This window comes from Ranitomeya variabilis, chromosome 7, assembly GCF_051348905.1.
Source record: "Ranitomeya variabilis isolate aRanVar5 chromosome 7, aRanVar5.hap1, whole genome shotgun sequence".
Taxonomy (NCBI): domain Eukaryota; kingdom Metazoa; phylum Chordata; class Amphibia; order Anura; family Dendrobatidae; genus Ranitomeya; species Ranitomeya variabilis.
In genome coordinates, this window is record NC_135238.1 from 239830513 (window position 1) to 239848583 (window position 18071).

The 18071-nt window shown below is 42.8% G+C and overlaps 1 protein-coding gene across 3 annotated transcripts in view; it reads right to left on the reverse strand.

The window, feature by feature from the left end:
- LOC143784730 (uncharacterized) overlaps window positions 1-18071 on the reverse strand; it is a 73842-nt gene that overhangs the window by 11616 nt on the left and 44155 nt on the right. For all 3 annotated transcript variants that reach the window (XR_013217882.1, XR_013217881.1, XM_077273296.1), the window contains exons 2-3: window positions 6335-8022; window positions 1391-1547 (exon numbers count right to left, since the gene is read on the reverse strand). Coding sequence is in view for 1 of the 3 variants with exons in the window: in XM_077273296.1 (XP_077129411.1) it covers window positions 1391-1547; window positions 6335-7902 (1725 nt within the window). In the remaining 2 variants the exon portion in view is untranslated. The remainder of the gene's footprint in view (window positions 1-1390; window positions 1548-6334; window positions 8023-18071) is intronic.

An 18071-nucleotide genomic window follows, 5' to 3' on the forward strand; every position in this document is an offset into this window, starting at 1 on the left:
ACTCACGCGGCCCCTCGCCCACTCTCCGGCTGCTTCCATGTGCAGGCAGTGAGCGGACGGAGCTGCAGTCAGTGAGTGACTCGGTGTTACTGCTGGAAATATGTGGGGGGGGAAGGTACGAGATAAGTGTGAGGGGGCACGGGATAAGTGTGAGGGGGCACGGGATAAGTGTGAGGGGGCACGGGATAAGTGTGAGGGGGCACGGGATAGGTGTGAGGGGGCACGGGATAAGTGTAAGGGGGCACGGGATAAGCGTGAGAAGGCATGGGATAAGCGTGAGGGGGCACGGGATAAGTGTGAGGGGGCACGGGATAAGTGTGAGGGGGCACGGGATAAGCGTGAGAAGGCACGGGATAAGCGTGAGGGGGCACGGGATAAGCGTGAGGGGGCACGGGATAAGCGTGAGGGGGCACGAGATGTGTGAGAAGGTACCGGATAAGTGTGAGGGGGCAAGGGATAAGTGTGAGGGGGCACGGGATAAGTGTAAGGGGGCACGGGATAAGCGTGAGAAGGCATGGGATAAGCGTGAGGGGGCACGGGATAAGTGTGAGGGGGCACGGGATAAGTGTGAGGGGGCACGGGATAAGTGTAAGGGGGCACGGGATAAGCGTGAGAAGGCACGGGATAAGCGTGAGGGGGCACGGGATAAGCGTGAGGGGGCACGGGATAAGCGTGAGGGGGCACGGGATAAGCGTGAGGGGGCACGAGATGTGTGAGAAGGTACCGGATAAGTGTGAGGGGGCACGGGATGAGTGTGAGGGGGCACGGGATGAGTGTGAGGGGGCACGGGATGAGTGTGAGGGGGCACGGGATAAGCGTGAGGGGGCACGGGATAAGCGTGAGGGGGCACGGGATAAGCGTGAGGGGGCACGGGATAAGCGTGAGGGGGCACGAGATGTGTGAGAAGGTACCGGATAAGTGTGAGGGGGCACGGGATAAGTGTGAGGGGGCACGGGATAAGTGTGAGGGGGCACGGGATAAGTGTGAGGGGGCACGGGATGAGTGTGAGGGGGCACGGGATGAGTGTGAGGGGGCACGGGATGAGTGTGAGGGGGCACCGGATAAGTGTGAGGGGACACGGGATAAGCGTGAGGGGGCACGGGATAAGCGTGAGGGGGAACGGGATAAGCGTGAGGGGGTACGAGATAAGTGTGAGGGGGCACTGATCTCACAGCCATCACATCGGCATCTGACTGACGAAAAATTCCCCTGTAATCACTAATCTGAGGGCACAAAACATCCAAGCTGGCGGCGTATTACGCTCATGAAGTTCAGACCCCACATTGCCCACCATATAATGGAGGCCACGGCATCGCTCCATCATAAGGAAGGTTATATCCTGCAAAGTCCCCCTGAACCTGCACCCGGCCGCAGCCACCCCCATACTTACACTAATCTTGGGGTCACAGGTCCGCTCCTTGCTTTTACAAATTTTTGTCGCCATGGAAACAGCGGATGATTGACAACTCTGTCGCTCTGGTGTGATATTGGGTTTTTGGGTGTCACATGATGCATTGGTCGGGACGTCAGGACTTTCAGAGCTGCAGCTGTGCGACAACAAAATGATACAATCACTCAGGTGAATGTTAGGAGATTGCTACAATGTATCCTGCGCCAGAGATGAGGCCAGAATCCAGCGTTACTGCAAGAAATAATCAAAAAACCTCAATGGTGGACGCTGATTAATCTCAGCCACGACGCCTCGCGGTCACCAGACAAAAGTCACAGCTCGGTCAGGGGATGGTGAGAATACGCTGCAGAGATGGATGGGATGGCTGCAGCGCCACGAAGTGCAACAACACCACCTAGTGCAGCGCCATTAGCTAGCGCAGCGCCATCACTTAGTGCCGCTCTACCACCTAGTGCAGCGCCACCACCTAGCGCAGCGCCATCGCCTAATGCAGCGCCACAACTTAGTGCAGGGATACCATCTAGTGCAGTGCCACCACCTAGTGCTGCGCTACCACCTAGTGCCGCGCCACCACCTACTGCCAATCTACCAACTAGTGCCGCGCCACCACCTACTGCAGCGCCACCAACTACCCACCTACTGCAGTGCTATCACCTAGTGCCGCTCTACCACCTAGTGCAGCGCCACCACCTACACTGTGTTCCAAATTATTATGCAAATTGGATTTAAGTGTCAAAAATATTTAATTGTTTTGTTTTTCAAATAAACTCGTGGATGATATTGTGTCTCAGGGCTCAATGTATCACTGAAATCAATCTTAAACACACGTGATAATTAGTTTTCCAGGTGATTCTAATTAAAGGAAAACTACTTAAAAATTATGTTCCACATTATTAAGTAGGCCACAGCTTCAAGCAATATGGGAAATAAAAAGTATCTCTCTGCTGCCAAAAAACATCAAATAGTGCAATGCCTTGGTCAAGGGATGAAAACATTAGATATTTAACGAAAACTTAAGAGTGATCATCATACTGTAAAGAGATTTGTGACTGAAACAGAGCACAGACAGAGTTCATGCAGATAAAGGCATAATGAGGAAGGTTTCTGCCAGACAAATTAATTGGATTAAGAGAGCAGCTGCCAAAATACAATTACAAACCAGCAAACAGTTATTTGAAGCTGCTGGTGTTTCTGGAGTCCCTCGAACCTCAAGGTGTAGGATCCTTCAAAGGCTTGCTGTGATGCATAAACCTACTATTCAGCCACCCCTAAACAGTGTTCACAAGCAGAAACTGTTGCAGTGGGCTCAGACATACATGATGACTAATTTTTAAACAGTCTTGTTTACTGATAAGTGTTGAGCAACCCTGGACGGTCCAGATGGATGGAGTAGTGGATGGTTGGTGGATGGCCACCATGTCCCAACAAGGCTGCAACAACAGCAAGGAGGTGGAGGAGTCATGTTTTGGGCCGGAATCATGGGGAAACAGCTGGTAGGGCCCTTTAAGGTTCCTGAAGGTGTGAAAATGACCTCAGCAAAGTATATAGAGTTCCTGACTGACAACTTTCTTCCATGGTATAAAAAGCAGAAACGTGCCTTCAGGAGCAAAATCATCTTCATGCTGACAATGCCCCATCTCATGCTGCAAAGAAAACCTCTGAGTCATTGGCTGCTATGGGCATAAAAGGAGATAAACTCATGGTGCGGCCACCATCTTCCCCTGACCACAACCCTATAGAGAACCTTTGGAGGATCATCAAGCAAAAGATCTATGAGGGTGGGAGGCAGTTCACATCCAAACAGCAGCTCTGGGAGGGAAGAAATACAAGCAGAAACTCTCCAAAAACTCACAAGTTCAATGGAGGCAAGAATTGTGAAGGTGACATCAAAGAAGGCTCCTATGTTACATGTAACTTGGCCTGGTAGGAGGTTCTGGAGATAAATAGCTTTCTGCTCAGTGAATGTGACCTCCTAAGGCCATGTTCACACTTTGCGGTTTTTACCGCGGAACCGCGGCGATTTTGATGCTGCGGGTCCGCAGCAGTTTCCATAGCGTTTACATTTACATGTAAACCCTATGGAAACTGCAAACCGCTGTGCACATGCTGCGGGAAAAAACGCGCAGAAACGCAGCGGTTTAAAACCCGCAGCATGTCACTTCTTTGTGCAGAATCGCAGCGATTCTGCACCCATAGAAATGCATTGAACCGCTTACTTCCCGCATGGGGCTGTGCCCACGTTGCGGGAAGTAAGCGGATAATGTGCGGGTGGTACCCGGGGTGGAGGAGAGGAGACTCTCCTCCAGGCCCTGGGAACCATAAATAGTGTAAAAAAAAAAAGAATTAAAATAAAAAATCATGTTATACTCACCTCTCAGCGCTGCACGCAGCCGGCCGGTCAGAGTTGCTGTGCGAACAGGACCTGCGGTGACGTCGCGGTCACATGACCGTGATGACACCTCGGTCACATGACCGTGACGTCACGAAGGTCCTTCTCGCACAGCATCTTTGGAACCGGAGCGCCGCGTGCAGCGCCGAGGAGATCCGGACATCAGAGGGAAAGTATAGCCAATTTTTATTATTTTTATCATTACTATTGATGCTGCATATTGCTGCATATGCAGCATCAATAGTACAGGAGTAATCCCGCAGCGGAAACCGCGGAACAAACCGCGATAAATCTGCAGGGATAACCGCAGCGGTTTTGCCCTGCAGATTTATCAATTCCGCTGCGGGATAATCCTGCCGAGCACACCGCAAAGTGTGCACATGGCCTAATGCTGCAAATTCCACAAATGAGACTTTTCAGTTCTTTATATCAAATGTTTAGAAATTCTACTGAGCCTAATAATTTGGAGCAGTGCATTGTGGGGTTTTATTCATTGTGGAGATTATACTGTTATCATTGGGAGGTTTCTTCAATAAAATTCGATGTATAATTTAACGGGTGATGACTTTTATTAGACTGACTGTCATTTGCACTGACCATTTAGGAAAATCAGAGAAAAATGTAATTTGCATAATAATTTTGAACATAGTGTAGTGCCGCACTACCACCTAGTGAAGTGTCACCACCTAGTGCAGCGATACCATCTAGTGCAGCATCAACACCTAGTGCAGCGATACCACCTAGTGCAGTGATACCACCTAGTGCAGTGCTACCACCTAGTGCAGCGCTACCACCTAGTGCAGTGATACCACCTAGTGCAGTGCTACCACCTAGTGCAGCGCTACCACCTAGTGCAGTGCCACCACCTAGTGCAGCGCTACCACCTACTGCAGTGCCACCACCTAGTGCAGCGCTACTATCTAGTGCAGTGCCACCACCTAGTGCAGTGATACCACCTAGTGCAGCGCTACCACCTAGTGCAGTGATACCACCTAGTGCAGCGCTACCACCTAGTGCAGTGATACCACCTAGTGCAGCGCTACCACCTAGTGCAGCGCTACCACCTACTGCAGTGCCACCACCTAGTGCAGCGCTACTACCTAGTGCAGTGCCACCACCTAGTGCAGTGCCACCACCTAGTGCAGCGCTACCACCTACTGCAGTGCCACCACCTAGTGCAGCGCTACTACCTAGGGCCGCGCCATTAGGCTTTGTGCAGACGGAGTTTATTGAGGCGATCAAATCAATGAGATTTCAAGTGGAAACCGCTGAACACAATGTCATTTTTTAGGAGTGTGGTGTTGTTGCTGTTGGTGTTGGTTTTGTTGTTGTTGTTTTGTTGTTGTTGTTGTTGTTTTGTGTCAGATTTGGAGCAGAGAGCAGGAGGACTCGGAGAAGTGACAGCACTCTTATCTTTTCACCAAGCATTTACCAAAATCTGAAGGAGAGGAAAAAAGAGGCTGAAAAACAGCAAAGAAGAACAATATTGGGATAAGTAGGAAGAGAAGACTTCCAGGCGACCGTTCGCATAGCTCCCTGTGCACACGGCCCTACACGCTCCGTGCTTGAGGTGGGGAAGGTGGCACAAGATGGCTGCCATGTTGACAATCAGGGGAGACATCTCCGACAGTCTGGGGAGACACGTCACAGCCTCCTCCTGACAGTCATGGGCCGCTCACCACATGGGAAGTGTCCAGTTGTTGCTCTTCCTTTATTCCCTCCGCTCTGCTGAGGTTTCGTTGTTTTTTATCCTCTGCTCCAGATCTGGGGCTTTATCTTTACAGATAATTGTTATGAATGAGGGCGTGGCTCACAGGGCAATTATGTAAAGCAGCTCAAAGCCACGCCCCCAGAACCCTGCGAGCCACGCCCCCTTGGTAGACCTGAAAAGTTAGCGCTAAATCAAAAAGGCCCAGATCTCCACAATGTGTGAAGGGAGTCACAAAATCACAAAATCCTGGGGGCAGCGGGAACCAAACAGGCGCAAAAGCTGGACCCCTGATTTGGTGACAAGTCGCCTTAAGAAATGGAGCAAAATATTGAAAAATCCTGGAAGAAAACCGTCTGCAGTCTGCAAGAGAAGGGCGCCATCCCCAGGCAGAGGCTCGTATCAGTGAGACTCCCAATCATGGCACCATGAATCCCGCACCGCCCCCCGGTTATTTATACGGCACCACCACTTTTAAAGGGACATGCCGCTCTCCTAGAAGTATCGTTTCTCCTTGTGGAGATCGACATGCTAAGCATGCCAAGATGAGGAGACTTAAAGGCACTGACGAAGGGCAGCACCCCGAAACACAGTGTCTGCAAATTGAGATTCTGGTTGGCTATTATCCTAAGTCATGTGACAAGGCTCGTTAAAGGGTCGACATTGACTGTTAGGATTGCTACTTCCAGTAGGGGGCACTAGAGTTCTAGCTCTCTTCCTCTCTGAAGAGACAATTTGCATAATTAGCAAAGGGACATGCGGTAATTCTTGCTCAGTGTCGCCATCTCCAGACCATTTCACACATTACACTCAGACATCACATTACCTTTTCTTGATCAGATCCAGGGCCGATCCTATGAGGCCGTCCTTCATCTTCTGCAGCTTGGCGCCATAACCGGACAGATCAGTTGCTTCTAAAAGCAAAGATGGACAGCAAGAAGAATGGGCTTCAGAAGGGAGACCCTGCTCAGCCATCCCGGGGGGTCCACTAGCCATATGCGACACATGGGGCTCACACACCACAAGCTCCTCTTTCGTGCTATGCATGTTTAACGCCTGGAATGGAAACCTTGAAACAGGACAGGAACAAATGGGAGCTGTGAATGCCGGCCGACATGAGGGGGGAGAACTGCGGTCTGACAACCTATCCTGCGCAATGGCCGGATCTTCAGTGATGGCGCCACCGTCAGGCTGGGGAGGCTCCTGCAGAGCACCGGAGTCTTGTCCATGGGCCATGCGTGGAGAATCAGGACCGGCCGTCAGGTCAGAGCTGGTGTCCGGCTCAGGTCTTGAGGCTGCACTAATGGCGGATTCTGCCGGTTGTACGTGGACGTCACATTTCTTTTCCTTACTGCGCATCCTCTTAAATTCTTCAAATGTTGGGATGTAGAATGTGCCTTTATTACTGGGCCTTCCCGTGGCGTCTGCCTCCACCGCTCTGCCCGGCCATGGCCTCTGCTCCTGGAAGGACTCTGCCGTCTTTGACTTCACCAGACTTGGGCTTTCATTCCCTTCTTGATGCAGTGTCAGGTTTGGGGAGCTGTTTTGCCTGCGGAGCTGCAATCTCCTTCTCGCCTCCTGCTTTATGTGCTCTGGGCTGGCTCTGGCGTGTCGGAGACTGGTGCATTGCCTGGTTGCCGGCATTGTGCCCCTTGGAAGTGCCGGATGACTGGCAGGTATGGCACTACATGGTGCCTTGTGTTTGCAGCACTGGCATAGTTTCTCTGCTGCTTCCTTTGCCTTGCAGCCAGCTAGACAAGCCTGGGGGCGGAGGGGCCTGCTGGGCTCTATGATTTTGGAGCTGTGAGTCCTGAGCTTCTCTTTCAGTTCCCTTTTGGCATCACCATAGGAGACCTTGTCATCCGCTGAAAGAAAAAGCCACTGATGAACTTTGGCGAAAGGAGGCGCAGGAAAGTCCTGTTGGCCATTTACTCTCTCGGACAGGCCCTGGAAAAGCGTATTTCCTGCAGATCCTTCTGAAAGGTGTCTGGTGCTTCTACAGTGCAGAAGAAACTCGCTATCCATGCTCCTATAATGTGCAAACACGCTCGATTCTGCCCAGTGCAGGTTCTCCAAGCTTCGATACAGCCTAGGTTCAATAGCTGCGCCCACTGGTGCATTCCCCGCATGGCACGCATGCAGAGGCCGCAACTGCCCGCCAGTAAGATGGCAATCTACATTCTTTAATGGATGCATGCTGCTCAGCGAGGACGTCTCCAAGCCATGGCGGGTGCACAGCAGATAGTTCTGGGGACTTGGAATGACTCGGGAATGTTCATGCGTCTCATCAGCGCGGATGTATGTCATAGCAGATGGACATGGGAGCTTTGCACACGGATGTTGAAGGAGGTAGAGGGGTCCCTGTAAGCAGCCGTGATGATGCTGAGCGTCCATAGTATGGAAAGCAGCTGCTCACACTGCTGAGAGTACTCACATTCTGCCAGAATTATTGATCTCTTTATGTGGAGACCATGATGGCGATATTGCTGAATAGATCCAATCAGATGACGTATCCTGAACAATGAACAAAGAGAAAAAGAACAAGTTTATGGTTATAAACATACAAAACTCTTTAATGATTACAATAATACTGCCCCTATATACAAGAATATAACTACTATAATACTGCTCCCTATATACAAGAATATAACTACTATAATACTGCCCCTATATACAAGAATATAACTACTATAATACTGCTCCCTATATACAAGAATATAACTACTATAATACTGCTCCTATGTACAAGAATATAACTACTATAATACTGCCCCCTATGTACAAGAATATAACTACTATAATACTGCCCCTATATACAAGAATATAACTACTATAATACTGCCCCCTATGTACAAGAATATAACTACTATAATACTGCTCCTATGTACAAGAATACAACTACTATAATACTGCCCCTATGTACAAGAATATAACTACTATAATACTGCCCCCTATGTACAAGAATATAACTACTATAATACTGCTCCTATGTACAAGAATATAACTACTATAATACTGCTCCTATGTACAAGAATACAACTACTATAATACTGCCCCCTATGTACAAGAATATAACTACTATAATACTGCTCCTATGTACAAGAATATAACTACTATAATACTGCTCCTATGTACAAGAATATAACTACTATAATACTGCCCCTATGTACAAGAATATAACTACTATAATACTGCTCCTATGTACAAGAATATAACTACTATAATACTGCTCCTATGTACAGGAATATAACTACTATAATACTGCCCCTATGTACAAGAATATAACTACTATAATACTGCCCCTATGTACAAGAATATAACTACTATAATACTGCTCCTATGTACAAGAATATAACTACTATAATACTGCCCCTATGTACAAGAATATAACTACTATAATACTGCTCCTATGTACAAGAATATAACTACTATAATACTGCTCCTATGTACAAGAATATAACTACTATAATACTGCCCCTATGTACAAGAATATAACTACTATAATACTGCCCCCTATGTACAAGAATATAACTACTATAATACTGCTCCTATGTACAAGAATACAACTACTATAATACTGCCCCTATGTACAAGAATATAACTACTATAATACTGCCCCCTATGTACAAGAATATAACTACTATAATACTGCTCCTATGTACAAGAATATAACTACTATAATACTGCTCCTATGTACAAGAATACAACTACTATAATACTGCCCCTATGTACAAGAATACAACTACTATAATACTGCCCCTATGTACAAGAATATAACTACTATAATACTGCCCCCTATGTACAAGAATATAACTACTATAATACTGCTCCTATGTACAAGAATATAACTACTATAATACTGCTCCTATGTACAAGAATACAACTACTATAATACTGCCCCTATGTACAAGAATATAACTACTATAATACTGCTCCCTATGTACAAGAATATAACTACTATAATACTGCCCCCTATGTACAACAATATAACTACTATAATACTGCCCCTATGTACAAGAATATAACTACTATAATACTGCTCCTATGTGCAAGAATATAACTACTATAATACTGCCTCCTATGTACAAGAATATAACTACTATAATACTGCTCCTATGTACAGGAATATAACTACTATAATACTGCCCCTATGTACAAGAATATAACTACTATAATACTGCTCCTATGTACAAGAATATAACTACTATAATACTGCTCCTATGTACAAGAATATAACTACTATAATACTGCCCCTATGTACAAGAATATAACTACTATAATACTGCTCCTATGTACAAGAATATAACTACTATAATACTGCTCCTATGTACAGGAATATAACTACTATAATACTGCCCCTATGTACAAGAATATAACTACTATAATACTGCCCCTATGTACAAGAATATAACTACTATAATACTGCTCCTATGTACAAGAATATAACTACTATAATACTGCCCCTATGTACAAGAATATAACTACTATAATACTGCTCCTATGTACAAGAATATAACTACTATAATACTGCTCCTATGTACAAGAATATAACTACTATAATACTGCCCCTATGTACAAGAATATAACTACTATAATACTGCCCCTATGTACAAGAATATAACTACTATAATACTGCTCCTATGTACAAGAATATAACTACTATAATACTGCCCCTATGTACAAGAATATAACTACTATAATACTGCTCCTATGTACAAGAATATAACTACTATAATACTGCCCCTATGTACAAGAATATAACTACTATAATACTGCTCCTATGTACAAGAATATAACTACTATAATACTGCTCCTATGTACAAGAATATAACTGCTATAATACTGCTCCTATGTACTAGAATATAAATACTATAACACTGCTCCTATGTACAAGATTATAACTATTATAATACTGCCCCTATGTACAAGAATATAACTACTATAATACTGCCCCATTGTACAAGAATATAACTACTATAATACTGCTCCTATGTACAATAATATAACTACTATAATACTGCCCCTATGTACAATCATATAACTACTATAATACTGCTGCTATGTACAAGAATATAACTACTATAATACTGCTCCTATGTACAATAATATAACTACTATAATACTGCTCCTATGTACTAGAATATAACTACTATAATACTGCTCCTATATATACAAGAATATAACTACTATAATACTGCTCCTATGTACAAGATTATAACTATTATAATACTGCCCCTATGTACAAGAATATAACTACTATAATACTGCTCCTATGTACAAGATTATAACTATTATAATACTGCCCCTATGTACAAGAATATAACTACTATAATACTGCCCCATTGTACAAGAATATAACTACTATAATACTGCTCCTATGTACAAGAATATAACTACTATAATACTGCTCCTATGTACAAGAATATAACTACTATAATACTGCCTCCTATGTACAAGAATATAACTACTATAATACTGCTCCTATATACAAGAATATAACTACTATAATACTGCTCCTATGTACAAGAATATAACTACTATAATACTGCTCCTATGTACAAGAATATATCTACTATAATACTGCCCCTATGTACAAGAATATAACTACTATAATACTGCCCCCTATGTACAAGAATATAACTACTATAATACTGCTCCTATGTACAAGAATATAACTACTATAATACTGCTCTTATGTACAAGAATACAACTACTATAATACTGCCCCTATGTACAAGAATATAACTACTATAATACTGCCCCTATGTACAAGAATATAACTACTATAATACTGCCCCCTATGTACAACAATATAACTACTATAATACTGCTCCTATGTACAAGAATATAACTACTATAATACTGCTCCTATGTACAAGAATACAACTACTATAATACTGCCCCTATGTACAAGAATATAACTACTATAATACTGCCCCCTATGTACAAGAATATAACTACTATAATACTGCTCCTATGTACAAGAATATAACTACTATAATACTGCTCCTATGTACAAGAATACAACTACTATAATACTGCCCCTATGTACAAGAATATAACTACTATAATACTGCTCCCTATGTACAAGAATATAACTACTATAATACTGCCCCCTATGTACAACAATATAACTACTATAATACTGCCCCTATGTACAAGAATATAACTACTATAATACTGCTCCTATGTGCAAGAATATAACTACTATAATACTGCCTCCTATGTACAAGAATATAACTACTATAATACTGCTCCTATGTACAGGAATATAACTACTATAATACTGCCCCTATGTACAAGAATATAACTACTATAATACTGCCCCTATGTACAAGAATATAACTACTATAATACTGCTCCTATGTACAAGAATATAACTACTATAATACTGCTCCTATGTACAAGAATATAACTACTATAATACTGCCCCTATGTACAAGAATATAACTACTATAATACTGCTCCTATGTACAAGAATATAACTACTATAATACTGCTCCTATGTACAGGAATATAACTACTATAATACTGCCCCTATGTACAAGAATATAACTACTATAATACTGCCCCTATGTACAAGAATATAACTACTATAATACTGCTCCTATGTACAAGAATATAACTACTATAATACTGCCCCTATGTACAAGAATATAACTACTATAATACTGCTCCTATGTACAAGAATATAACTACTATAATACTGCTCCTATGTACAAGAATATAACTACTATAATACTGCCCCTATGTACAAGAATATAACTACTATAATACTGCTCCTATGTACAAGAATATAACTACTATAATACTGCCCCCTATGTACAAGAATATAACTACTATAATACTGCCCCTATGTACAAGAATATAACTACTATAATACTGCCCCTATGTACAAGAATATAACTACTATAATACTGCCCCTATGTACAAGAATATAACTACTATAATACTGCCCCTATGTACAAGAATATAACTACTATAATACTGCCGCTGTATACAAGAATATAACTACTATAATACTGCCCCTATGTACAATATAACTACTATAATACTGCCCCTATGTACAAGAATATAACTACTATAATACTGCTCCTATGTGCAAGAATATAACTACTATAATACTGCCCCCTATGTACAAGAACATAGCTAATATAATACTGCCCCTATGTACAAGAATATAACTACTACAATACTGCCCCTATGTACAAGAATATAACTACTATAACACTGCTCCCTATGTACAAAAATATAACTACTATAATACTGCCCCTATGTACAAGAATATAACTACTATAATACTGTCCCTATGTACAAGAATATATCTACTATAATACTGCCCCTATGTACAAGAATATAACTACTATAATACTGTCCCTATGTACAAGAATATAACTACTATAATCCTGCCCCTATGTACAAGAATATAACTACTATAATACTGCCCCTATGTACAAGAATATAACTACTATAATACTGCCCCTATGTACAAGAATATATCTACTATAATACTGCCCCTATGTACAAGAATATAACTACTATAATACTGTCCCTATGTACAAGAATATATCTACTATAATACTGCCCCTATGTACAAGAATATAACTACTATAATACTGCCCCTATATACAAGAATATAACTACTATAATACTGCTCCTATGTACAAGAATATAACTACTATAATACTGCTCCTATGTACAAGAATATAACTACTATAATACTGCTCCTATATACAAGAATATAACTACTATAATACTATAACTACTATAATACTGCCCCTATGTACAAGGACATTAGTAACGGTATGATAAGAATACTGCACGGATAGTCTGTGCTTTGCCTTCTGCTGTGGGTACAAGGTGACTGTGTCGGCCATTCCTCTATAGCGCGGTCGTATTCCTGAAATCGCACAGATTTTCCCGCTCACTGAATCCAGCCAAGTTCAGGACCTCGGCCAGTGATACAATGTACGGTATATGGATACCGCACCCCTCGCTGTAGCTTGGCCTCATACATTGTATATTCGCCCGCTAGCTCGGGACATAATGTATTTTAGTTTTGTTGATTAATATCATTTGAATAAATATTTAAACTGGCAGAAAACAGCGAATCGTCTCCTTTCACATTGATGTCAGTGATTACAAGTTGAGGACGTCTGCAGAGATTATTTGTAACCTCCTTGTAATCAGCCTGACGATGATAATTATCTGCCGGCGCTCGTTATGTTAATGAGCTTTACAGGAATCTTCTCGCTTCGGGTTATTGTTCTGTAAAATGAAAATTGCAGCGAAAACTTATAACAGAAGTGAAGCTCAGACGATGGCAGCGGAGATGATGGGAGTCGTAGCAGGCCGGGCTCGTCTGATCCTTGCCGAGCATCACAGAGGGGATCTGGAGGAAGATCAGGGGGTTCTGGCGACTTCTGCGCTTTATGACAAGGACGTCTGATTGTCCCTGACAAAGACAAAACGCAAAAGTATTGAAAAGGTCAATAAGAAGTATATTTTCCCCTGTGTGGGTGCGATCGTAGGTGGCGGATAAAAGCTTCCAGTCTATTAATGATGAGAGGCCGCGCTGAGATGACGCCTTTCCAAGGAGCGGCAGATAATGAGCTGTCACTTCCTTATTATCCTTTATATGCAGCCGGCCAGACAGGTCCTCAGCATCGCTGTCAGTTACCCCCGCTGCGCAATCATAGGACCCGCTCTTATTTTCACCATATAATGGCCTGTGTGTGGCCAAAATAGAATTCAAATCGTTCCAATTAAAGCCACCAACAATTCATGGCATTCCAAGTCCTAAATTGTAAGATCTTCTGCGCCTCCTCCTATTCATTACACATTGTTCTCCCCGGATTTACTGCACAATAATAAGAACAGTCATTAACAGTATTTCTAGTCTTGTGCATATTGTCGAGGATTATCTTTTTATTTTACAAACCAAGCTAAATATGTATTACTGGCTCATTCCATGGCAAGTGAACCAATGATTTTTACCTCTATATTTTTAATTCTTTTGAGATTTTCTTATTTGGTAATAGTGTGTCAGAGAATGCAAAATGTGAAGAATAAAAAATACAAATATATATATATTTATTGATTTTCAAAGTTCGGAAAAAGTGTGAATTTCGGTGTTGCCTGCCTTTACATTTCTCCCCATAACTCAGGCTAGAAAAAAGACAGAGAAACCAAATAAACACCATTCTACTCAGAACTGTCCAGGCTTTCACCAGATATGTCACAAGAGTATCTTTGATAATATTTTACCTATGCGAACGCAAACGCAAAATTTTAAAATGCATTTCCGAAAAAAAAACGTTTAATTTCAAAAACTGCATATGTGCCTGGTATGCTCCTACCCACATCTGTACCAAAATACAAGTTGGGATCGGGATGGGATCATATTTTAACCCCTTAATCCCATATGACGTACTATCCCGTCGAGGTGGGGTGGGCCTTAATTCCCACCGACAGGATAGTACGTCATATGCGATCGACCGCGCTCACGGGGGGAGCGAGGCCGATCGCGGCCGGGTGTCAGCTGACTATCGCAGCTGACACCCGGCACATTAACCCCCAGCACACTGCGATCAAACATGATCGCAGTGTTCTGGCGGTATAGGGAAGCATCGCGCAGGGAGGGGGCTCCCTGCGTGCTTCCCTGAGACCCTCGGAGCAACGCGATGTGATCACGTTGCTCCGAGGGTCTCTTACCTCCTCTCCCTGCAGTCCCCGGATCCAAAATGGCCGCGGGGCTGCATCCGGGTCCTGCAGGGAGGTGGCTTCACAGCGCCTGCTCAGAGCAAGCGCTGGTAAGCCTGCAGCGCTGTAAGTGAGATCTGTGATTTGACAGAGTGCTGTGGAAACTGTCAGATCGCTGATGATCTGTGATGTCGTCCCCCCCCCCCGGGACAAAGTAAAAAAAATAAAAATTTCCACATGTGTGAAAAAATAATAATAATAATAATTCCTAAATGAAGAGAAAAATATATTATTCCCATAAATATATTTCTTTATCTAAATAAAAAAAACGAAAAAACAATAAAAGTACACATATTTAGTATCACCGCGTCCGTAACGACCCAACCTATAAAACTGTCCCACTAGTTAACCCCTTCAGTGAACACTGTAAAAAAAAAAAAAAAAAAAAAAAACGAGGCAGAAAACAACGCTTTATTATCATACCGCCGAACAAAAAGTGGAATAACACGCGATCAAAAAGACAGATATAAATAACCATGGTATCACTGAAAACGTCATCTTGTCCCGCAAAAAACGAGCCGCCATACAGCATCATCAGCAAAAAAATAAAAAAGTTATAGTCCTCAGAATAAAGCGATGCCAAAATAATTATTTTTTCTATAAAATAGCATTTATCGTATAAAAGCGACAAAACATAAAAAATGATATAAATGAGGTATCACTGTAATCGTACTGACCCGAAGAATAAAATTGCTTTATCAATTTTACCAAACGTGGAACGGTATAAACGCCCCCCCAAAAAAAGAAATTAATTAATAGCTGGTTTTTGGTCATTCTGCCTCACAAAAATCGGAATAAAAAGTTATCAAAAAATGTCATGTGTCCGAAAATGTTACCAATAAAAACGTCAACTCGTCCCGCAAAAAACAAGACCTCACATGACTCTGTGGACCAAAATATGGAAAAATTATAGCTCTCAAAATGTGGAGACGCAAAAACTTTTTTGCTATAAAAAGCGTCTTTCAGTGTGTGACGGCTGCCAATCATAAAAATCCGCTAAAAAACCCGCTATAAAAGTAAATCAAACCCCCCTTCATCACCCCCTTAGTTAGGGAAAAATAATAAAATTTTCAAAAATGTATTTATTTCCATTTTCCCATTAGGGTTAGGGTTAGGGCTAGGGTTAGGGTTAATAATAATAATAATCTTTTTTTTTTTTTATATATAGCGCTAACATATTCCGCAGCGCTTTACAGTTTTGCACACATTATCATCGCTGTCCCCAATGGGGCTCACAATCTAGATTCCCTATCAGTATGTCTTTGGAATGTGGGAGGAAACCGGAGTACCCGGAGGAAACCCACGCAAACACGGAGAGAACATACAATCTCTTTGCAGAGTTAGGGCTAGGGTTGGGGCTAGGGTTGGAGCTAAAGTTAGGGTTAGGGCTAAAGTTAGGGTTGGGGCTAAAGTTAGGGTTAGGGCTAAAGTTAGGGTTGGGGCTAAAGTTAGGGTTAGGATTACATTTACAGTTGGGATTAGGGTTGGGATTAGAGTTAGGGGTGTGTCAGGGCTAGGGGTGTGGTTAGGGTTACCATTGGGATTAGGGTTAGGGATGTGTTTGGATTAGGGTTTCATTATAATTGGGGGGTTTCCACTGTTTAGGCACATCAGGGGCTCTCCAAACGAGACATGGCATCCGATCTCAATTCCAGCCAATTCTGAGTTGAAAAAGTAAAACAGTGCTCCTTCCCTTCCGAGCTCTCCCGTGCACCCAAACAGGGGTTTACCCCAACATGTGGGGTATCAGCGTACTTAGGACAAATTGGACAACAACTTTTGGGGTCCAAGTTCTCTTGTTACCCTTGGGAAAATAAAAATTTGGGGGGCTAAAAATCATTTTTGTGGGAAAAAAAAAGATTTTTTGTTTTCACGGCTCTGCGTTGTAAACTGTAGTGAAACACTTGGGGGTTCAAAGTTCTCACAACACATCTAGATAAGTTCCTTAAGGGGTCCAGTTTCCAAAATGGGGTCACTTATGGGGGGTTTCTACTGTTTAGTTACATCAGGGGCTCTGCAAATGCAACATGACGCCTGCAGACCAATCCATCTAAGTCTGCATTCCAAATGGTGCTCCTTCCCTTCCGAGCTCTGCAATGCGCCCAAACAGTGGTTCCCCCCCACATATGGGGTATCAGCGTACTCAGGACAAATTGGACAACAACTTTTGGGGTCCAATTTCAACTGTTACCCTTGGAAAAATACAAAACTGGGGGCTAAAAAATCTATTTTGTGAAAAAAATAAATTAAATTATTTTCACGGCTCTGCGTTATAAACTGTAGTGAAACACTTGGAGGTTCAAAGCTCTCAAAACACATCTAGATAAGTTCCTTAGGGGGTCTACTTTCCAAAATGGTGTCACTTGTGGGGGTTTCAATGTTTAGGCACATCAGGCGCTCTCCAAACGCGACATGGTGTCTCATCTCAATTCCAGTTAATTTTGCATTGAAAAGTCAAACTGCGCTCCTTCCCTTCCGAGCTCTGCCATGCGCCCAAACAGTCGTTTACCCCCACATATGGGGTATCGGCGTACTCATGACAAATTGCACAACAACTTTTGGGATCCAATTTCTTCTCGTACCCTTGGGAAAATAAAAAATTGGGGGCCAAAAAGATCATTTTTGTGAAAAAATATTTTTTATTTTTACAGCTCTGCATTATAAACTTCTGTGAAGCACTTGTTGGGTCAAAGTGCTCACCACACATCTAGATAAGTTCCTTAAGGGGTCTAGTTTCCAAAATGGTGTCACTTGTGGGGGGTTTCAATGTTTTAGGCACATTAGGGGCTCTCCAAACGCAA